This window comes from Amphibalanus amphitrite, unplaced genomic scaffold (genome assembly GCF_019059575.1).
Source record: "Amphibalanus amphitrite isolate SeventyFive unplaced genomic scaffold, NRLGWU_Aamphi_draft 000152F_arrow, whole genome shotgun sequence".
In the NCBI taxonomy this organism is placed as follows: domain Eukaryota; kingdom Metazoa; phylum Arthropoda; class Thecostraca; order Balanomorpha; family Balanidae; genus Amphibalanus; species Amphibalanus amphitrite.
In genome coordinates, this window is record NW_024881647.1 from 574,736 (window position 1) to 595,043 (window position 20,308).

At 47.9% G+C, this 20,308-nt stretch overlaps 2 protein-coding genes across 9 annotated transcripts; one reads left to right on the forward strand and one right to left on the reverse strand.

Moving 5' to 3' along the window:
* Positions 1-234: 234 nt before the first annotated feature.
* Positions 235-5,455, reverse strand: LOC122382990 (protein ABHD14B-like). 7 transcript variants are annotated; one of them, XM_043369025.1, is made up of 6 exons: positions 5,224-5,259; positions 3,625-3,628; positions 2,188-2,340; positions 1,863-2,037; positions 1,350-1,591; positions 235-885 (listed from the first exon to the last, which is right to left on the reverse strand). In XM_043369025.1, the coding sequence occupies exons 3-6, from the start codon at positions 2,326-2,328 to the stop codon at positions 694-696; spliced, it is 750 nt and encodes a 249-aa protein (XP_043224960.1). In that variant the 5' UTR covers positions 2,329-2,340; positions 3,625-3,628; positions 5,224-5,259; the 3' UTR covers positions 235-693. The 7 variants fall into 7 exon arrangements, with proteins under 7 accessions (XP_043224960.1, XP_043224961.1, XP_043224957.1 ...); XM_043369026.1 differs by lacking the exons at positions 3,625-3,628; positions 5,224-5,259 and adding exons at positions 2,611-2,743; positions 3,154-3,193; XM_043369022.1 differs by lacking the exons at positions 3,625-3,628; positions 5,224-5,259 and adding an exon at positions 5,402-5,455.
* A 25-nt stretch (positions 5,456-5,480) lies between these two features.
* Positions 5,481-18,244, forward strand: LOC122382991. Of its 2 annotated transcripts, XM_043369028.1 has the most exons (9): positions 5,486-5,691; positions 8,542-8,562; positions 9,048-9,189; positions 13,030-13,203; positions 13,488-13,613; positions 13,919-14,041; positions 15,519-15,626; positions 15,915-16,426; positions 17,035-18,244. In XM_043369028.1, exons 3-8 carry the CDS (start codon positions 9,069-9,071, stop codon positions 16,070-16,072), a joined length of 810 nt encoding a protein of 269 aa, XP_043224963.1. In that variant the 5' UTR covers positions 5,486-5,691; positions 8,542-8,562; positions 9,048-9,068; the 3' UTR covers positions 16,073-16,426; positions 17,035-18,244. The 2 variants fall into 2 exon arrangements, with proteins under 2 accessions (XP_043224962.1, XP_043224963.1); XM_043369027.1 differs by lacking the exon at positions 17,035-18,244 and having other exon boundaries at positions 5,481-5,691; positions 9,048-9,204.
* The last annotated feature ends 2,064 nt before the right edge of the window (positions 18,245-20,308 follow it).

The following is a 20,308-nucleotide window of genomic DNA, read 5'->3' on the forward strand; positions in this document are numbered from 1 at the left end:
TGCTACTGCACGTGCGCACTCCCGGGGTCGTTTTCATAACCCGACAATAGCTGGGCCGATTATGCTAAAATTTGCTCGACAGGGCTAGTAAGCCAAGGTGCCCCGCACAAGTCCGTCGCCGGTTGAGGTCTAGTTTGTAAGTGCACACGCACGTAATGCAGGAGGCCGCTTCCAATCCCGAGAAAGACTGGGCCGATTGCAATGCTCGCCCCCTAAGTGCGGAACAAAGTAGTGTTGCAAATAGATATGTGTATATTTGATGGTGGTGTCCCACGACATATCACAGGCCAATTACGTACATCAGCCTTTCACAGCACGAATAAGACAATCGCGAAACCCATTCCCCTCTTAGCTAACTGGTTTCACGCAGGGCATAACTTTTCCGTTCGCAATCACATAGCACTAAAACATTCAACATAAGAGCACTACCTGCCTTCTTGTCGGCAACCTTAGCAGCAGTGTAATAAGACAGTTTAAGCTCTGCGGCGAATTATCTGTTCTCGACTCCGGCACAAAGCCCGCTGTAAATGCTAGCGCGCCATTGGTCCGATATGCAGCTCGATATCGTCATTGTTCGAAGTCCTCATATCCACCTCGATAGGTATCATTTCATATGCAACACCCCAATAATTTGTGATCGATTATAAACACCGCTCAATCGCCCGCTCCACACTGTCGATCAGCAGAGGGACCTCAAGCGGCGGGCTGCAAACGGCGTGCGAAGTTGTAGAGTACGCGGTGCCAGAGTGTCGGGTTGTGCAGGTAGGCCGGGTGCCCTCCGCCCGGCACTACCACCACCGATGAGCCGCCGATCTGAGAGAGCACGCGCTCCGATGACTCGCCCAGATCGTGATCTTTCGAGCCGTACACTATCACCGTCGGCACCTGAGAACAGCCAAAGCATTATTGACCATTCAACCCTTAGAACATGACAGTGCAGTAGCGCTATGGAAGCTCAACACTCCGGACTAGGCGAATCGCTATTGCTGGAAATGCCAAGTAATAAGGATTACTAGCAGGGTCAGCACAGTAGCATAAAATAAGCTTCAGAATATGTCGCTGAAGTGCACCAGCCCCACTTCTGAAATGCATGTGAGATCGACTCGAACCTGATTTACACATTTCGGGACAGGCACTAGGCGGCGAGGGACATATTGTTCCGCTAAATCATGGCTTAGTTTATAAGCAAACTCGTATATCGGAACCGATTGAATTGTGAAATTTGAATTAGAACGCACCCAAATTAACGAAACATCGTCACCGTTCGTAGCTGCGCCACGGACGACCTTATAACATGGTCACGAGTGCACGTGTGTATATTATGAAATGCTAGCGTTTTGTAGAACTACCTTGATGTCTGCAGCATTGGTCGGGGTGATTTGTTCAGTGCCGACGGGCGCCACGGGCACGTATCCGGCCAGCCAGCTGGGCTGCTGCAACAGTAGCGGTATAGAAAACTGGCCCGACAGCGACGGCGAAACGACCACCACCCGGTCGCCGAGGTGCAGTGAGCGGCGCACAGCGTCCAGGAACGTCGCGCGGCCAGCTGCGTCCGTCGGCCCGTTACCCTCCGTCCGTGAGCGGCGGAAACCTGCAGGCACACAGGGCCTCAGCAAAGCAAGCGAACAGCTGACACTTCAGTTTCTATAAAACAAAACATATGAAAATAGCTATAGCAACTGACAGGGGTCAAGAGACAATAAAAAGACACCATACTATTCCGGCATAATCCCATTAAATGCACAGTAGGCAGGAATCTCTCATGCTACAAACCACAAATCATCCTTTCAGCTCAATAAGCAAAGTTGTTGACAGCTTTGCACCATAACATTAACTGTGAAAGAGACATCAATGTGACATACCAGGTCCAGGCATGTCGATAGCAATGACAGTATACCCAAGAGCTGCCAATGTCTGCAGAGTTCCAAGCTCATGCCAGGTTTCTGACGAGAAAGCAGCTCCATGTAAGAGCAGAAATGAAACTGCCCCAGGAACAGGTGATTGTGGCTGGGCTATGGCATGATGTAACTTTACACCCTGAAAAAGAGCAGGAACAATTGTGATCCACTAAGAAGTAAGAACCACCATAATGTGGCAGGCATCCTAATAAAAAAGCGCATTCCAAGCTTAAAATCTTTGGGTTCTGTTTACCAGCCATGAGTCAAATGCACTCTTGTTTCGACTCACATCCACATCAATCTGGCTGGCAGTAACTGTTATCTGACTGGCATCAATGTTGGGCAGTTCTCCAGATGTCAGATCAACAGCTTTCTTGTCTGCTTTGGGCTTGACCTGAACATCACCAGCTCCTTCAGCCACCGATGTCATTCTTGGATGTTTCTGTTCAGCAGCAAACAAACAGTCATAAAGCTGAGGTATTGAAGGCCTATGAATAAGGATAATGAGTTAATGACCAATCATTTAAAACCTCATATGTGAAACTATCATGCAATTGTAGTGGCAAGTTTATTATAAATATCAGTACAATAGACCTGACTGAATAACAGGTATCCAAAGCTATGCAACAGAGGATAAAATCAAGCAAACATTTAAAAGCATAACAAAGACATTCAATCCAAATCAGCTCTGCTAGCATGGACTTCAACTTACTATAACCCAAAGTAATGTCAATCCTGCCACCAAGAACCCAAGGAATATGCATCTTCTAAAAGAAAGCATCCTTACAAAGCAAAAGTTACTTTGACTTTCACACCAACTTCAAAGATGTCCTCAATCTGCAACACTACTTTTAATGTTATCATGAGAACATGGCACTCACGGCATGCAAAAACGCAAGGCCTTGGCATGGATTAGGTATTCCTTCATCTATGGAGTACTTCATCCATGGCCTTGGATAGCAAGGCCATATAAAGGATAGCAGTGGCGGATCCAGGGGAGGGCAAATAGGGCTAGTGCCCCTCTCAAATGGCAAAATTTCAGAACTACGCTTATACTGTGCATGTAAAGTCTTTATTTCTCCACTATGTTCTTACGGTTTGCCCCTCCCAAAACTCTGAGCTGGATCCGCCAGTGTTGGAGCACTGTTTGGATAGAAGCCAGCCATTAACAATTTGCAAGTAGGTAATAAAGCACAAAGGCTATGTCCCAATTCATCCGAGGGTCCGAGGGTCGTGATTTTGGCTAGACAAATACCAAGCAACCACACTGACACGCGAATGCGGCCCTGCGTGAATGGCGCGGTATATTGAGTGAAGGGTAGGACCATTGACCTCTATTAGTACCTAGACGGCCCACTCGCGCGGCGCCACTAGCGCCGAGTCGTTCCCGCATGGAGGCTCACTAGCGCCACCTGGAAGTGGTCAGAAGTTCCCGACCGCCACAGCCGGCAATGATGGGTGGCACTTTTCTAAATGCGATTTAAGCGGGAAATATCGTGTTCGTGGTACATTTACCACTTTTCTCAAACCAAATCATGCTTTTCTCATATGACATCAGGCTCGTTTTTTTTCAGCACGACGGTAACAATGGTGATAAGGCGCACCGGAGCAACACCGGAGGGGAGGCGGAATCTGCCTCCCCACCTACTTGACTTCCACGAATATCTTGAAAACGGCGGCATGCAACCCATGGCGAACCTGGCATGCATGCGCACAATTAAATAGCACGTCTTGTGTGCAACTTTTGACCTCCTAGCCCAAAAGGTCAAGTCCCGAGGTGAGGTCAAAGTCCGAAACATGCGCAGTGCGCACCTTCACAACTCAAGGACCTTTTCATTTTTTGGGTCAGGTCAAAGGTCAGGTCACCAGAGGTCACCAAAAGTAAAATGTTGCTTATTTCAACATTTTGGAAACTACCAACGTCTAACTCGGGACGGGAACCGATAGAGCTACAGCGCCGCGAAAAAGCGCATTGGATAGCTCTTTTAACGCTCTTTCGCCAACATATCCTCAGAGTTGACCTCAGGTCATGACCTTTTGAGATATCTGCGGTCTGCGGAAAACCGCAGAGAGGTGTTCAAACACCCCCCCCCCGGCCCAGCGCGGGTTAACACCCCCAGTGAAGGGGGGAGTCGCCCCCTAAGATCTCAGCTCCCACTGGAGCTAGAAAGACGAAAGTTGGATGGTAGGTGGGGGCCCTAAAGAACTCTGTTGTATGTGAATTTCATGACCCTAGGTCAATATCTTCATGGTAAAATGAGGTCAAATGTGGTCAAATATGAGCGACTTTTTGCGTTTACACGCCGATAACTCAAAAAGTTACCGGCCGATTTTCTTTGTTCTTTCACTATACGAAAGAACATACATTTGTGAGAATGTGTGATGAATTTTCTAGTAAATCCAACAATAAAAATGGCAATAAGAAGCCTGCTAAGGGTATGATGTCGCTGGCTGAAGCGGGACCGGCCGACGCGGGAAATACGGCAATCACAATTTTGTGTTTACACTCTCATAACTGAAATTTTTACCGGCCGATTTTTTAAATTCTTTGACCATAAGATTGCCTGTACATTTCTTAGTATTCACACAAAATTTGACACGAATCGAATATAATCAGCGGTAAGGAGCGCGATGTAAAGACGGAACCGTCCTGCCCCGGCACAGTCTACAATTCAGGCGGCGCGTAACGGCTGACGCCGGCCGACGCGCCGCCGCACCGCGGCGGCGGCAGAATGTTTGACTTTACACCGCTATTGCTAGAAAATTTGTGAGCCAATTTCCTTATTTCTTGCACGAGAAGATCCGCAATTCAATTCTGGCCAGGTAGCCAAAATTTCACATTAATGTTATGTTTGCGGCGCGAGTTATTGGCGAAAAACAGGAGGGGTGGGCGAAATCCCCCTCCCCCTCCCACTGCGCGTGTCTGAGAATCTCTGACCACTTGCGGCGCTGCCGTTTTGGGAAAGGGTAAATGTAGTGAGTGGGCCGTCTAGGTATTATAGAGGTCAATGGGTAGGACGAACTTTGGTAGAAATTTCTAGTATAACTACTAGAAAACCTACTATATGTGGTCGGGACTAGCAAAAAGCTAGTTCAAACTAGAATATGGTAGCGCTTATGGTTGGCAGTCATGACGCGCACGTGACACTCATTTTTTTAAATTTCATAAATAACAGGTTTTAGGGGCCGATTAGTGGGCAGATACATTCAATTAGCTATTAATAATTGATTATGCAAATATTCAAGAATCTACATCATTCACTTCTAGCCAAAATCCTTCTATTCTACCTCTTTCTACCTCTCTTATACGGCCTTGGAATGGCGCGAATGGCGTGTGTCGGGAATGTCGGGAAACACCGGAAACAATTCTTTCCGAAGGCGTTTCCGGTATTTATGTTCTGTTATCGCACAACGCTAGCAATTATGACGTAAGATACTTTTGATTTCGAAAATGATTGGTGGAATTTGCCCTGGGCTTTTTGGAAGAGAATCGTCATTAGCACATTGAACAGGGTGTCATGAAGTTCACACGACGGAGCGGAAGTGCAACGATAATTTCTGGGCAGGAAAGGGCCGGATTATTTTCCCGGGACGTGTATTACTTTTTTGTGCCTTTTTGACACATTGCCAGTTGGGTGTTCCGCAAGGCTTATGAAATGTGATTTTATTCATCCTTTTAGTATTTTCCATTCGCGGACCGGTGTAGATACACTGCCTTTATTGATAAAGGCAAAAAGCGGCAAGTGGTCAGTGGACACTGGACAGCTCCCAAGGCTGCAATCAGTAACAAGAGGAGCACTTACGTTGTACAACGTAAGTGTAAGTGTAAATTTAAAAACATGGTTATTTCCCACAGATTTACCAGCCAGGGAAACATTGATATTCACATTAGCAAAAATAGCAATATCAGTAGGCGGAACTATGGTCAAGCGTACCCATTTTCGGGAACGCATTTTCGTTCCCATGTTTGGGAACGATAAACCCAAATATGGGAACGCCATGTAGGCATTATTTAAAACAAGAAAAAGAACCGTTAAATGACGTCCAAAAAATATAAAACGATCGTGAACCACCTGATATTTGTCTCAATATTGTTGGGAAAGAGTTTGATATTGTAAGGCCCATCGTAGTTTCAAATCGTTCCCCTATTTCTAAAGCAGTCCATCATCCGGGCCGCGAGCCCAAATTTGGGAACGCTCTCGTACACTGGCGCTGCAAGCGTTCCTTATTATGGGAACGGCGTACCCAAAATTGGGAACGATTTCACCGACGCCTTTCAGGGGCTCTTTTCATTAACAAGCATCACGTCCAACGCCGCAAATTATTGTTAGCGCAACAATCATCAGATGACCTTTCCGGCAAGACCGTCGCATGTTTCGCCCGGTCTTCTGCGCTTTTATTCCCGTCGATCTCGCAGCGGGCACGCCCCCCTCTGCAGGATTACGTAATTCACAACGCTCAGCGATGTTCAACAAGGTCTTCCATACCTATATCCACCGTCCGCGCTGAGGGTGGAGACATGTCAAGCACCTGTCTGTTTATCACCGATAGTTGACGAGTACAAGGAAGTATCCAAAAATGGGAACGCTGAATATGTTACACCCTCAAAACACCTAGTCCCAATGAAAATCTAGTTTTTTCCTTTCTTGATGAGTGTAAGTGGCAAAAGGCCTGGTAGGATGGGCACGAGGAATTATCGAAATCAGCATAAAAATTATAAATAAGCCACACAGAGCGAGCTATATAAGAGAAATTCCCCCAAAACGATCACGCTTAGAAACACGGAAGACAAAAACCACGCTCATGACGCTCCTTATAAAACAACTCTAAACAGCTAGCATCCAAATAAAATATGTCTTTCCGGGATGATAAAATACAGCTGGATAATTTTCAACCGCTTAAAGGGACCCTCCCACCTTCAAAAAAGTTTATGAATTGGCATGAAAGTGATGTCGCTCGGTTCAGAAAGAGCGAAAACGAATATCTACCAAATTTCACCGAAAAATATTCACCGGTTTTCAAGATATAAAACTTTTACTTTTGTTTACTTTTTTGGGATCTCCGCTGTTTCTAGCGACTTTATTTTAGAAGTGCGGCGTTTGCGGCAGATGTTGCGCGCAAATAGCATATACCACCGCGTGCTACAAAACGTTTTAGTCAAACTTAATGACGGACGTTCGAAAGCCTGATGACGTCATCAGATTCCCGTAATGGTTAAGAGATAGGGACCACGCTGGTCCCACCCTGCAAGTAAAGGGAAGAAATTTCTTGAACACCATAAAGCTGCGGGGGTTGCGGCCAGGATAAATAGTGGTTTCTGAGCCTGGCCGCAAACTTGGCTATCTAAACTCAAAACTAATGTTAAGGTGGGAGGGTCCCTTTAAACTGAGTTTACAACAGTAGCTCGGTAAATTCACTCACGTTCCACGCGGTCGTCCGCCCCGACACAAAAGTCAACAATATTACCTCGGGACCGTCCGCGTCTTCGCTTGCATTTGTCAGCATCTGGTGTCGATAGTATGAAAGTTCATAACCAGGCGAAAATTATTATACTTTACCTCAAACTAAAAAATGCTTCATTTTCCTTAAAATTGCATGTTAAATGTCATATAACCCATATTTCCACCATTCTGTCATTTTCAAAAAATCATTAAAAATATCATTCCACGGTCAATTTCCTTGTTCCACGGTCAGATTAAAGATAACTTTATGGAGATTTAGTAGATACTTAAATCAGCGTGCACTTTTTTGAGACGTGATGCACTTTTGAGTTTTAGTGGGAGAACGGCCGAAAAATTGCCTTCCGTTCTCATAAATGGGAACGCCCGTTCCCATATTTGGGAACTCCGTTCCCAAAAATGGGAACGTTCCTATATTTGGGTACTCATGACCATAGTTCCGCCTACTGATATACAGAGCGCGCTGCAAAGATAGCACACCACACATCACACACTGGATGAACATGTTAAAACAAGAAATCGAAACAGAAAGCAAAGTTGCCGAGTTGCTCGGCAAACAAAATAACTTTCAAGAGAAATGGGGAGCACTTAGGCATATCAATGCTTAAACAGTGAAGACTGTATTAAAAATGAATAGGACATGAAGAAAAAAACACATACACACACACATACACAACACACAAACACACTGCACAGTCACATGAACACATTACCGCCACCTATACTCTTATAACACAATACACATTGGCACCCCCTCATAGTATCCCAAACCCTGATATTCTCCTTCCTTCAATCAAGCTAGCGAGCGCGTCGGCCGCTGTACGGCGTTGGCGGTTGTCGCGCGATTTATCTCACGAGACCGTTTCCAAGGTCTCCACGTTGCCGCCCTCGCCGTCCTCTGCCGGTCCGCCGGGCCGGGGGCCGCCGTCGTGGAGCGTCGTGGCGCCGCCTGGCTCGTGAATAGGTAGTAAACACACTGGCGACAGGCAGCGAGCGGTGCGCCGGACGCTAAATTTATTGACGGATCACGGGGGTGACAGATGTCGGCTATGGGAGAGTGCCTGGTGATGTTTAGAATGTGTGTAGCATGCTCGAGTGTGAGCTGCTACCGTGCTGCTGGGTTGATGTGTGCTGATGGATGGGTGTTCCGATCAATAAACATGAAAAAAATAATAAAAAAAGAGGAGCATTAGCAAAACTGAAACGTGAGTGTCTTACCTATGATTGCAGATAAATTGCTGTTTAATGCAATAGTACCCATCATAGGCAGCGGAATGTGGGGGCACTGGGGCACCATGCTGATGCCCCCTTTTGATTTTGCCATTATAACACTAGCCCTATGGATGTTGCATGGAAAGAATGGGACCAAAAGTCGGCAGTGCCCCAGTGCCCCCACATTCCGCTGCTACTGGTACCTACTGCAAGGGGCACCATGGAATGAGCAAGGACAAATTTATGTTGACTTGTCCTCCTGTGACCCGCTGGCTGCATCTCAAAGAAACCTATGTTCAAATGGCAAGCTGAAGGGGGTTATGTACATTTTACGGAAAGTACTTTCAATACACTGATTTAATTTCAGTCTTTTCTTTAAAAAAAAAAAAAAACGAATCAAGAATAGAGAAGAAACAATGTGATTGTATTTCAGTAGGTATACATTGCTGTGTGACTAATCTAGTGAAAAACATTTCAGGTGACAATCGCAAGCTGCCAGATGGCTTCCCCAGGCTATGGCAATCAGCCGCCTACTCTGCCATCAGCACCACCCATGGATGCTGTGTCAGCTGGAGATGACCTGGCACCTCCGTCATATGAAGAGGCCATACGAGCTCCCTGTAAGCACCTTATAGGTACCTTACTACATTCTTGTCAGCTTCAACACAGACCTATCAGTTTTCTCAATACAACCTAACTGAGTGGGGTTGGTGTGACCTGACCCCCCCCCCCCCCTGCACCCACACTCACACCATTTTGCCCCAATGTCAGCCAGGGATTCACAAAAATGACCATTTGCAGTGTGCATTGTTATGGTATGGAGTGGACTATGGTGGAACCTGTATCCAATATTAATCTGTATACTAAGGGGAGTCATGGATATCCCTCCCTCCTGGGTGTTTTTGGATACCGAAGCAAACTCGTTGGGTTTTCTCCGCAAGAGGATTAACCCTTTGAGAAAAGCGGCATTGACAGCCTGGCCAGGGACACCGATGCCGATCAAGACACAGATGTAGACTCGGTAAAGAGAGCACTGCTCCACCCTGACATAACACGTTTCCCCAGTGCATGAAGACGGACAGACCAATACTCGATGTCACCTGTATCACAACAGCAATTTTTTTCCTATTTCTAATTAATTATTCATTTTAACAGTTACCTTTACCTATCAACAGGGTTAGCAGTCAGCTGGAAGCGATTGACCATGCCTCGTATCGATATGGCCATTAGAAAAAGGGGAATCAGGGCAGAACCATGCTTTCCCTTGCTGGGTCTGTAGCTGAGTCTTTATCGCCTTCGGTAGGTTCAGGGATCTTATACGGCCTTGGTTCAGGGGCTGTCGGTTCCACTTCGGTCGTAAGTGTGGCGGGGTGCGCCCGCCGCCCGGTGCTTGGCGCATTGTCGCTTGATTTCCTATTGTGCTCCCGTTATTGTCTCTACACCTACTTGTCGGGGCGACCACTTCGTCATTCCCCATGTGTAACATTTTCTTTCGAACCGCTGATCTAAGCTGCTGGTCGCTTGCAGCTTCAACATTTGACCTCACTATAATAATCTGCATAAGACCTCGGTAACGCGGATGCGTCGAAGCTGGTCCAAGCCGCCCCTAAACGTCGCGAGTCCATGAGCCATGACCCTCGGCGTCTCTTGCTAGTCTGTTCCTGGGCTTTGCTAGTTCCTGCTGTTACAGCTCTTCTCATAAGCTTTCTACATCCTGGAAGCTTAATATTAATGTAAAATATTACCTGGTACTGAGAGTGTTGCGATGTTGCAACATTTTAGGACTGCAGATGTTCACTGATGCCGTCGTAGGTCAATGACCTGGCCTGCAATGTCAGTTGGTAAACCCATCAAGATCCGGTTTGAATAATCTCAGACAGCTTTTGCCAAATTGTCAGGGAACTCAGATTTGTTTTTCAATAGAAAAACAAAATTCTAAAGAATAGTGTTTTAACTGTTGACAACAAACCTTCGGTTAAAAGCGTATGGGCCTGATGAACTCTTAACCCGCGCCGGGCTGGTTTTTACCCCCCCCCCCCCCCTGTGGTTTTTTCGAAGATATGTTTTGGCACACCTGTTTGTGCATCTTTTCCGCACATAGGTATTGTGCAAATTTCAGACCCAGGTCGCTCAAGGTCAGGTCACCAGGTCACGCCAAGTGACCACACCTCAGAAAAAAAAAAATAGAATGCTCGTCATAGCTATACTGACTAAACGATTGCCTTGAGACGTTCAGCGATTGATGAGAGTAACAGGATCAATAAAACGTATATCTCGGAACGGAAGTTTGATATCGGTGACCTAAGGTAAAGGTTAGGTCAATTTTGCGGCCTTTCCATGTTATAAGTCAATGGGAGAAAATTGAAAAGCGTTTCTTTTGCACGAACGCCATTCTGGACACTTAACCCGCGCCCCGTAGGGCTACCGGCGGACCCTACCACCCGTAGGGGGGGGGGGCCGTTTCGGCCCCCCCCCCCTAAGATCTCGGAAAGTTACCGACCGATTTTCAAAATTCAAACGGCGTTCGATAGCCCCACCCGGGAACTACCTTGTGACCAAATTTCATTGACCTAGGTCAAACCGATGACGTCACAGGTCAGGTCAAAGGTCAGATTTTCACCGTTCACAGGCAATTCAAGAAATGTGCTGTGAAAGCGAGTAAATTGGTAATTTATTGAAAACCATCGATGGTACATTGTTCGTCAAACACATACTTTGCTATCTGAGGTCACTGATACCAGGTCAGGTCACAGCGAGGTCAGGTCACCGGGGGTCACAATATGAATGTGTCGTGTGATACATGTTTTATGGTCCATTTTACATGACAAATGCGATTATGTGGGTTAGGCAGCCTTTGGGGCCAGCCTAGGTCACGTTTTGGTGAAGGTCAGGTCAAGGTCAGGTCAAATTAGGTCAAATTTCAAAGTTGATATTTTTGCATAAAATGGGTATCGATTCGATGCAGCTCGTCACGGGGAGTCTAATGGTGGTCTTCGTTTTGCTCTACGAGTTCTAGAATTGCCAAAAATTGAGTTTGAATATTTGACGTCATCATTTTTGAAGTTTTTTCGCTATAACTTGGCCAAAAAACGAGGTATCGATCTGAAATTTGGTATGTAGATAGAATACGGTAGGCACTATCACATATATTCCGGTTTTTTCGAAACTCAAAAAACTTTTTGGATTTTTTGGCGAATATATCCAAAAAAATGTTTTTTTGATTTTTGGGGGTCAAAACTCGAAAATTTCAAAAATTTGAGATAGCAGTTTTGTAGCCCTGTCAATTCTACACCTTTTATGTCTTGATCATTTTTCTGTATCTTCAAAGCTGTAGTCCTGACAGGTCTTCTCGCGAAGGTCTTTTTTCGGTCGAAAATGACAGAACATGACGTCACTCTGACGTCATTTGTGGCCAACCTATCATAGCCTCTGGTAAAATTTTTGGTCACAATGTGTAAAATTGATGCCCGGAGGGGTCCTGAAAGTTTGGTGGCGATATCTCCAGCCGTTTAGGAGATATCGACCGAAAAGGACAGGGGGGGGGGGGGGGCGTTTCGGCCTCCCCCTACGGGGCGCGGGTTAAACATCGGGATGCAGGTGAAATTGACACACTGAACCGGAAAATGGCACCTGTGACCCTGCGTTATGTCCCGGTGGTCATCTCAGGTCACAAATAGTATCTAACAGTTTTTCGCTAATAACTTCTGATAGAGGCAGGCTAGAGCGATGAAAACATCTTAGATGTGTTCGGCTCGACGATGCGGATCGACTGATATGCAACATGACGTTTTCCGGTCAGGTCATGACCTTGCCCTTTGTTCAAAATTTCAAGTTGACCTTTCAAGGTCAAATTATAGTTCATTCGACGCGTCTAGACGATAGGACATGATGCTGGCAAGAGTAATGTCATGGCTCTTAGTAAAAAGTTATTGCCGAAAAAAAACACTTCGTAAAAGCGGCTATTTTTTGGAGTTTTTGTCCTCTGGAGGCTAAACTGTTGACCTGAGGTCCAATCTGAGGATATGGTGGCGAAAGAGCGTTAAAGGAGCTATCGAATGCGCTTTTCCGCGGCGCTGTAGCTCTATCGGTTCCCTAGTTAGCCGTTGACAGTTTCCAAAATGTTGAAATAGCCAACATTTTACCTTTGGTGACCTTTGGTGACCTGACCTTTGACCTGACCCAAAAAAATAAACCGAAGTGTTTCGTTCCTTATTTTGGACGTTCTTTCGATTGCCGCTTACCGCGTGTCGCTACGTGGTCCAGAGGCCGAGTTAGAAGGGAGTGTTCAGACCCCCCACCCCGGCCCGGCACGGAAGTCTCGGAGCACCGGCCCGGCGCGGGTTAAGAATCCATCACGGGCTCTCGCCATTAGGGATCCAGTGTTCTAGTAGCTACTACGAAGTAGTCTGGTATAACGCTTTAAGAGGATTGATCGTTTCTGTTTTGGTTTTTCGTTGCAGCGGGGGGTGGTAGCTTTAACAGTGTCTCGTCTGCCCTGCGACCCGAGGCGGTCCCGAACAGCACGCCCTGGCCTCCAGGGGGGACGGCCGTCGCACACGCCGACACAGAAGCTGGTCGAGTAGGCCAGGGGCAGACCAACGCCGCCGACACCTCGGCGCCGCCGCCAACATCCGGTAGGTTACGAGTCGTAACTTACGACTCGTCAGAATAATCTGTAAACTTACCACAGATGATTGAGCAAGCCAGTCCGCATACCAGGTGGATTCCATCACAACACCCAATACAAAGCCTCTAAATTATTTTAATTCTTTGCCTATGGAGGCATATGAAATTATTATCTGGTAATTGCAGTTGCATATCAGTCCCTTGAAGTAGCTCCTTTTAACAACAAATTATTATGAAAAGTGCTTCACTTTACCGCGTTGAGGAGAGTGGTCGATTTTGTGCATGTTGACAGGTGATGACCCTCCCAGCTACAACTCGCTGTTCGGTCAGATCCGGGAGGCCAAGGATAGCTCCTCGGGGCTGTGCGACTTCATGTTAAACCTGCTGCTTATGCCAGTGGGATGTCTGGTGGGCCTGGGTGAGCAAATAATTCAACATGCCCTGCTCCTTCTGTCAGGTCCGGTTGTAGTTATTACATTGTCAGCGACTTTGATAACCGCTCTAGGTAGTCCTGAGTTAAAAAAGGTGTGTCGGAAATGTACCATTTTGGTGGACTTAATTAGTTGATAAACAGCAAACACAGCATGTTTTGAATACCTAACCGTTTAAATAATTGCGAAATTATAGGGCCTGGCGCCCATGTGTGTCGTGTTGGGCGCGCGGGCCGACCCGTCCGTCGGTCTGACGGATGCACGGCCGGCCGGCCGGCCCGTCTGCCGGCAGTGATGGTGGCCGCTGTGGTCGGACTCGTGTTCGGCGTGCCAATCACACTCATCGTCGTGGGCAGCCTCTTCCTGCACGACTGTCCCATCACGCCTGGCATCCCGATCTGGATGGTAACCGGAGGTGAGAGATGCGTGGAAGTTTCGTTGTTGCTTTTTATATTCTATTGTGGAGTGTGTTTGTCTTGTTCAACGTCCAGGTACTTTTAAGATATGATTGTAGCGATTTTATCATTAGTTTGGTCCCATGTGATCGATCATTTCAAACGCATGTTACGCGAACCCGCTTTTCCTACCCGATATCCGTACCCATTGCTTCTCTTTCCCAATCGCCATTTTTTGGGGAGGTGGGGCCCCCCTGGATTATAAGTAAAGTAATCTTGGCCGGGACGGCCCCTGTACCCTAGACTGTTCAGCGGCACCACGCTTCTGAACGCTATTGGTATTGGCGCTCGGTTTTTATGGAAACGTAACAAAAATAAGCGAAAGAAGACCCTGTTTCAGCGGCATGACGCTACTGAGTGCTACTGGTAGGTATTGGCGTTCGGTTTCTATGGAAAGTAATAGAAAATTGGCGTTTGCTTACGTTTCCATGGAAACCGAACGCCAATATAGCGCTCAGTAGCGTCGTTCCCACTACTAAAGGATGTAGTTTCTTAGCGCGTAAAACACACCTTTATGTAAAATTTTGCCATGGTTAATGAAATCGGTCGCTGGTAGAGTCAGCTAGCGTCATGCGCTCAAACAGCCCCAGGCGATGTTTCTTGGCACGCCACTACAGTGCGCTACAGTATTGGTATGGTACGGCGCTTGTGACGAATTCGCCGCGACTCTTCAGCATGGCGTGCGCCCGACTTTGTTGGTTTCCCATGGAAACCCAATACACCGCTACGCGTAGCGTGCCATAGCGCGGGGCCTTGAAACACCCGGTCGCCAGCTGATTGGCCGACCGAACGCACCGGCCCCGGGGCGGTTGGTGTCCTAGGGCCGGCGTGTCAGGGGTCAGGCCGGCCGCCAGCTGATTGGCCGGCCGAACAGACTGCCGCCCGAGGCGACTGCCCACCCGGGCGCTGGCCTCGCCCGGTCCGAACGGTGAAGTGCGGGGTGGAGGTGTACCGCCGCGGTGTGGACATCGAGCCGGCCTACACCGCATTTTTGCGTTTTTTAAATAATTTATTAGTGTAGTTTCTTTTACTTTAAGTGGCATCACATTCATTTTGAAGATTTAGAAAGTTCATGCAGAAACTTCGAGGTCCTTCTGACCGACAAGGTTAGGCAGGTTTCTAAATGGCAATCCTTTTTCCTTCACTTCCCTCTTTTTTATTTGCATATTTTTTCTTCGTTGCTTTTTTTGCCTTGGCCATTTGCTTAACTTTTCGCTGACAAATTGTTTCGTTGCCAATGCTAGTGCATCTCATGGTGCTATCGATGTAGTACGTTCTTGAGGCATCGTTTTGCCTTATTCCATATAAGCGCCGCTAACCGAGGCGGTTGACTGTTATGTTTAACTTATATGCCATGAGTTATTCACGCGCGATGCTTTGGCCGCCTCTGCGGCTGACTGGGTCATCGGGCGCTAACCGGTGCTGGTCCTTCGCCAGGTGTTTTGATGGTGGTATACATCTTCTGGGTGGGATGTACGGATGAGGAGCATAGCGGCCGGCAAGGCGTAGCCGGAGGACTCTTTTATCTCGCCTTCTATATTTCAGGTGAGGCATTTCTTGGTGTTTTTTTTTCAGTGGGTTGAAGATGTATCAATATCGTGTTTACAATAGCTAGTTGATAGTGACCGCCGTAGACAGACACATTTTGCAAAGCTAACCAAATTGTTTGTGGTGATGATTGACACATCTTCATCATCTAATCAACATGTGTAAATATGTCAGTTTACCTGAGATCTGTTTGTTTTGTATAAATTTCTCTATCCGTACCGCGCTGCCACTGTCTGGTCCCGGTGCCGGCGTCTGACGCGGTACGCTCCGCGGGCGGTGGCGCAGGCTGCGTGCTCGTCTACCCCACCTGGCAGCCGCCGTTCGAGCCCTCCTTCTACGGCGATACGCACTACTGCGACTACACGGCCATGATGACCTCCTTCGTCATCATCAACCTGATGTCGGTGCTGACGGGCGTCGCGTTCTGCGCCGGCTGTTTGTGAGACCGCCACATCGAGGTACTGTTCCCCGAGAGGGTCGCTGACCGCCGGCGGCCCGTGCGTCGAGTAGTGCTAGTGACCGTCGGCTTTGGGGAAGGAGCGTGGGGCGGCGGGTCCACGTCAAAACAGCTAGTGACAATTGAGCTAGCGACTTTTGAGCTAGTACAAAACAGCTGGTACCTCAAAACAGCTAGTGACAAATGTTTTGACATTAGCCCTATGGGCGTTGCATGGAAAGAATGGGACCAAAAGTCGGCAGTGCCCCCCCACCCCCTTCATTGAAGGTGTTCCGCCGCTACTGGCACTAGCTATTTTGCTTCGCTAGGTATTTTGACGCTGTCGATTTTGTCACTATCTGTTTTGAGCAGGGGTGCGGAGCCGGAGCCGGAGCCGGAGCCGGAGCCGCCGGAGCCGGCATATTTTGCCCGGAGCCGGAGCCGGAGCCGGAGCCGTGAAACAATGTAGCCCGGAGCCGGAGCCGGAGCCGGAGCCGTCAAAAAAGGGGGCGACTCCGGCTCCTTTTCTTTAGAGGAAACAATTATTTACCTAGTTCGGTTTGACAGTAGGGACCGTCGAGGTCCTGGTCAGTGTTCTCTACCTTCAGTGTTCGCATACACGGTTACACCTCGCCTCGCATTCAAAGCAATGCTGCCACCACCTTCAAGGCGTAAAACAATGTGGTATTCAAAATAGCCTTGTTATACAAATACAGTAGCAACGTGCACCAATCCCATCGCCTTTTTTCTTCCACCCGTATTTAATTGATCGCATAGGGGATGTACATACTTAGTAGAAGCCGGAGCCGGAGCCGCCGGAGCCGGATAATTTTACTCGGAGCCGGAGCCGGAGCCGGAGCCGCCATGACATTTCACCCGGAGCCGGAGCCGGAGCCGGAGCCGATTTTTTTCTCCGGAGCCGGAGCCGGAGTCGGAGCCGTCTGAAATTTCCACGGCTCCGCATCCCTGGTTTTGAGGCACTAGCTGTTTGTACTAGCTGAAAAGTCACTAGGTAGCTCAAATGTCACTAGCTATTCTGACGGGCACCCGCGGTGGCCGGAATGCGGGCTGTGGGAAGGGTCTGAGAAGTGGTGGCGTGTAAAGAGGGGCTCCTCCTGAGAAGAATGGCACCCACAGGACCGGAAAAATGACGTGAAATTAGTCGTTTCAACCAAAGCTGCCGGTGCATCTATGATACTGCACCGGTGCACCGGTGATACTCATAATAATTCGGGTGTCGACATTGATTTAAACGCAGGACCAAGGCCGGCTGAAGGGCAGAATACCGGATGGGATACGAGACCGTCCTGATGACTGACTTTATTTTGAGCGTTCTGCTATGTTTTTTTTTTTAGCTGATTTCTGGCCAGTTTGAGATTTTCCGATGTGCTCAGAAATCAGAATATGATAGTCTTCAATCAGCTTAAAATGCACCACCAGAAAGGGGCCTCATCGTAGTTTGTTTATCCAATCTACGATGAGGCCCCTTTGTCATGGATATCCATAATCATGCTTTGATTTAATTATGTTCTTGATCATTTTTTTTTTGTGCGTACCATGCTCCATCCCGCATTTTTTGCCTCAATCGTCATAGTTAGGCGAAAGTCGCCCGAGATCGGCATGAACCTTTATTGGCCAGTAAGATTATGTTTGATGGCAAGTATTTTTTGATAGAAGTTTTCTGCGCTCTATATCATTAGATGCATTCTTTGGTCATGTTATCTTGACCTTGATTTACCTTCCTTCGTTGTACTTATCGCAGTTTTCAAGTCAGTTTTACATTTAATTGCTAATATTATGAGAGTCTTATGCGTTGTACTGAATATTGCGCCAACGTTGGTACTGAGTTGTGTCATACTCGACTGGGTGCTTTGCACGAGCAAGTGTTTAAAATGTTACAATCGTGTGGTGAGTCGCACCTTTTTTTGGAGTGGTGCTCACTGCCCAGTATTGTTGGACAATATTTTGTGGAATGGTGTGTGTTCTAGCCACCACAAAACTGGTGATTTCATGTTGGTGATGTTTCGCCAGTGCACCACTCAATGTGGCCGACGAATTTCTAATCGCACAATGCTGCAATGAGAGGAAAGCTAGCCTAGTTCATTGTTGGCAATTTTGTATGCCTTGTTCAATGTTCATGCATCGAAATAGGCAAATATAGAACTATACCTGCCCTGAAGTTTACTTTTATTTTAATTATTGCAGACAACTTAACGGATTCCAAGTTTTGCATGAAAAAATGGCAGGGCTGCTCGCGCCCGTTCTTTTATTACCAGTAAAACGCCTTTTGGGCGAAGATCGAGCGAGCGACAGAGAGCCCTGCATAGCAGAAGGGCGGGAGGATACTTGCAACTGGCTTTTGTGCTGCACCCTACTAACAGGTCACTATCGGTGTGCCAATTTTAAAGGCAATCGACTCAGCCGTTCCCGAAATCTGGAAGCGGCATCCTGCACGTGGCACGTGCAAACTGGGTCCAAAACGACTTTTGCTCGGCACTCTGCCAACCGGTCCCTAACCGCTTACCAAATTTGAGCGCAATCGACACAGCCGTCCTCGAGATCTGGAAACGTCCCCTGCACGCCACCTCCAGTCTTTTCTTTCTTCGCTTCCATGCCCCGCGCTTCAACACGGGCAGGATCTGCATGATCTTCATACAACTGTGTCAGGATGCTGCACGGCCACTTTCGCCCACTTGAAAGCAGCCGCTTTTGTGGAGTTTTGTCTCTCCAATACGGCCACACTCGATCCCGACTTTTGGCATAGAAAATCGCCACTTCTATCCAGGTACCTTAACGTGTCAACTGTCAGGGTCCGATGGTTCCAGTGGAAATTGCAGGCTGTTTGAAACAGACAAACACTATTCATTAGAATTGATTTTTTCAATATTGTAGTGGGAGATCAGGGCACATGTCCTTCCCCATCAGAATGCGCTTGGGTCCCTTCTAGAACACTTTATTGACAGTGGACATCAAGGCATTGACTCTGGGGACATTTCTCTGGCCCGCTCATACACCTTGACTAGCCCATGAGCCAAGCGGGCGGCGTGAGGCATTTCGGGATAGAAACCCTTCAGGTCTCTTACCGCTTTGATCATGTAGGTGTTCGCGTCACCGACCATTCGCTTCAGGTTCGATGCCTGGAATGCCGATACCGCACTGCCAACCACCACGGACCCACCCGCTTCTGGCCACCGTGATCGTCATCCCAGCCGACTTCTCTACTTCGCGGCGGCGGCGGCGGGGCCCGGTAACTAAACTACACTACAGTACAACCTTTAAATCACGACAAACTACGATCACGATCTAATACAGGCTTGAAAACATTTCTAATACAGAGACCCTCTGCACGGGAGGGCTAATTGAGTGTACGCGTCAGGCTCTTAGCTTGAGCCTGAATGACCGTTTTCCTGACATCGTTTTTCAAGCATAAAATGTCGTGAAGAGGTTCGGCCGCAGTAGCAGCGAACCAGGGTCACCTTCAGCAGCGCCTCCAAACAGGTCTTGGTCACCACCGCCGACCTCACCGACCACCGGCTCTCGTCGCTGTTATCGTCAGTGTCGACCGACGACAGGTCGCCAGGGTTTTCCTCGGCCGCGGCACCCGGTGGGAGGTCATCCTCCAACTTTTCTTGTTCATCAGGTGGCGAGCTGCTGCAATCTGACCCCAGGTCGTCTTCATTGCAGGAGAGAATAATATCCAGTAAAATAAAATAAAAAATAGGTAAAGCCATTATTTCCCAAACTGGCAGGATAGGAAAACAGGCACTGAAGCACAACACTTCGTTTGCACACGGGCTGACTCCTCTTCCGGCGGCGGCAGCACCGAATCCCGAGTCTACGCCACCGTCTAACCGACCAGCAGCCTCATATGGCGCAGGTGTGACACACTCGCCGAGGCCTTCATTCGCTTAGAGCGTTTGCTGTTCCTGTTGCAACTCTCGCTCTTGACCAAAGAAGACAGTAAACGATGCAAATTTATACCAAGACGCGCCATCCTCATAAGCCACACCACTCTGCTTCTCAGGTCGGACGAGATCGTTTTGACAGCCGACCGAATGACTTGTTTTGAAAAAAAAATAAGTCCCCGCGCCGCTCATCTCGTAAATGAGGGCTACGAGCTCGTCCAGGCTAGCGTATGAATTATGAAACGTAACACTCGTCAGAGTTAATGGGATCATTTACCGCGGCCCCTGCCGGCGCCGGCAGGTCTAAGGTAATGCGCGCCGTGCCCGATTCCTTAGCC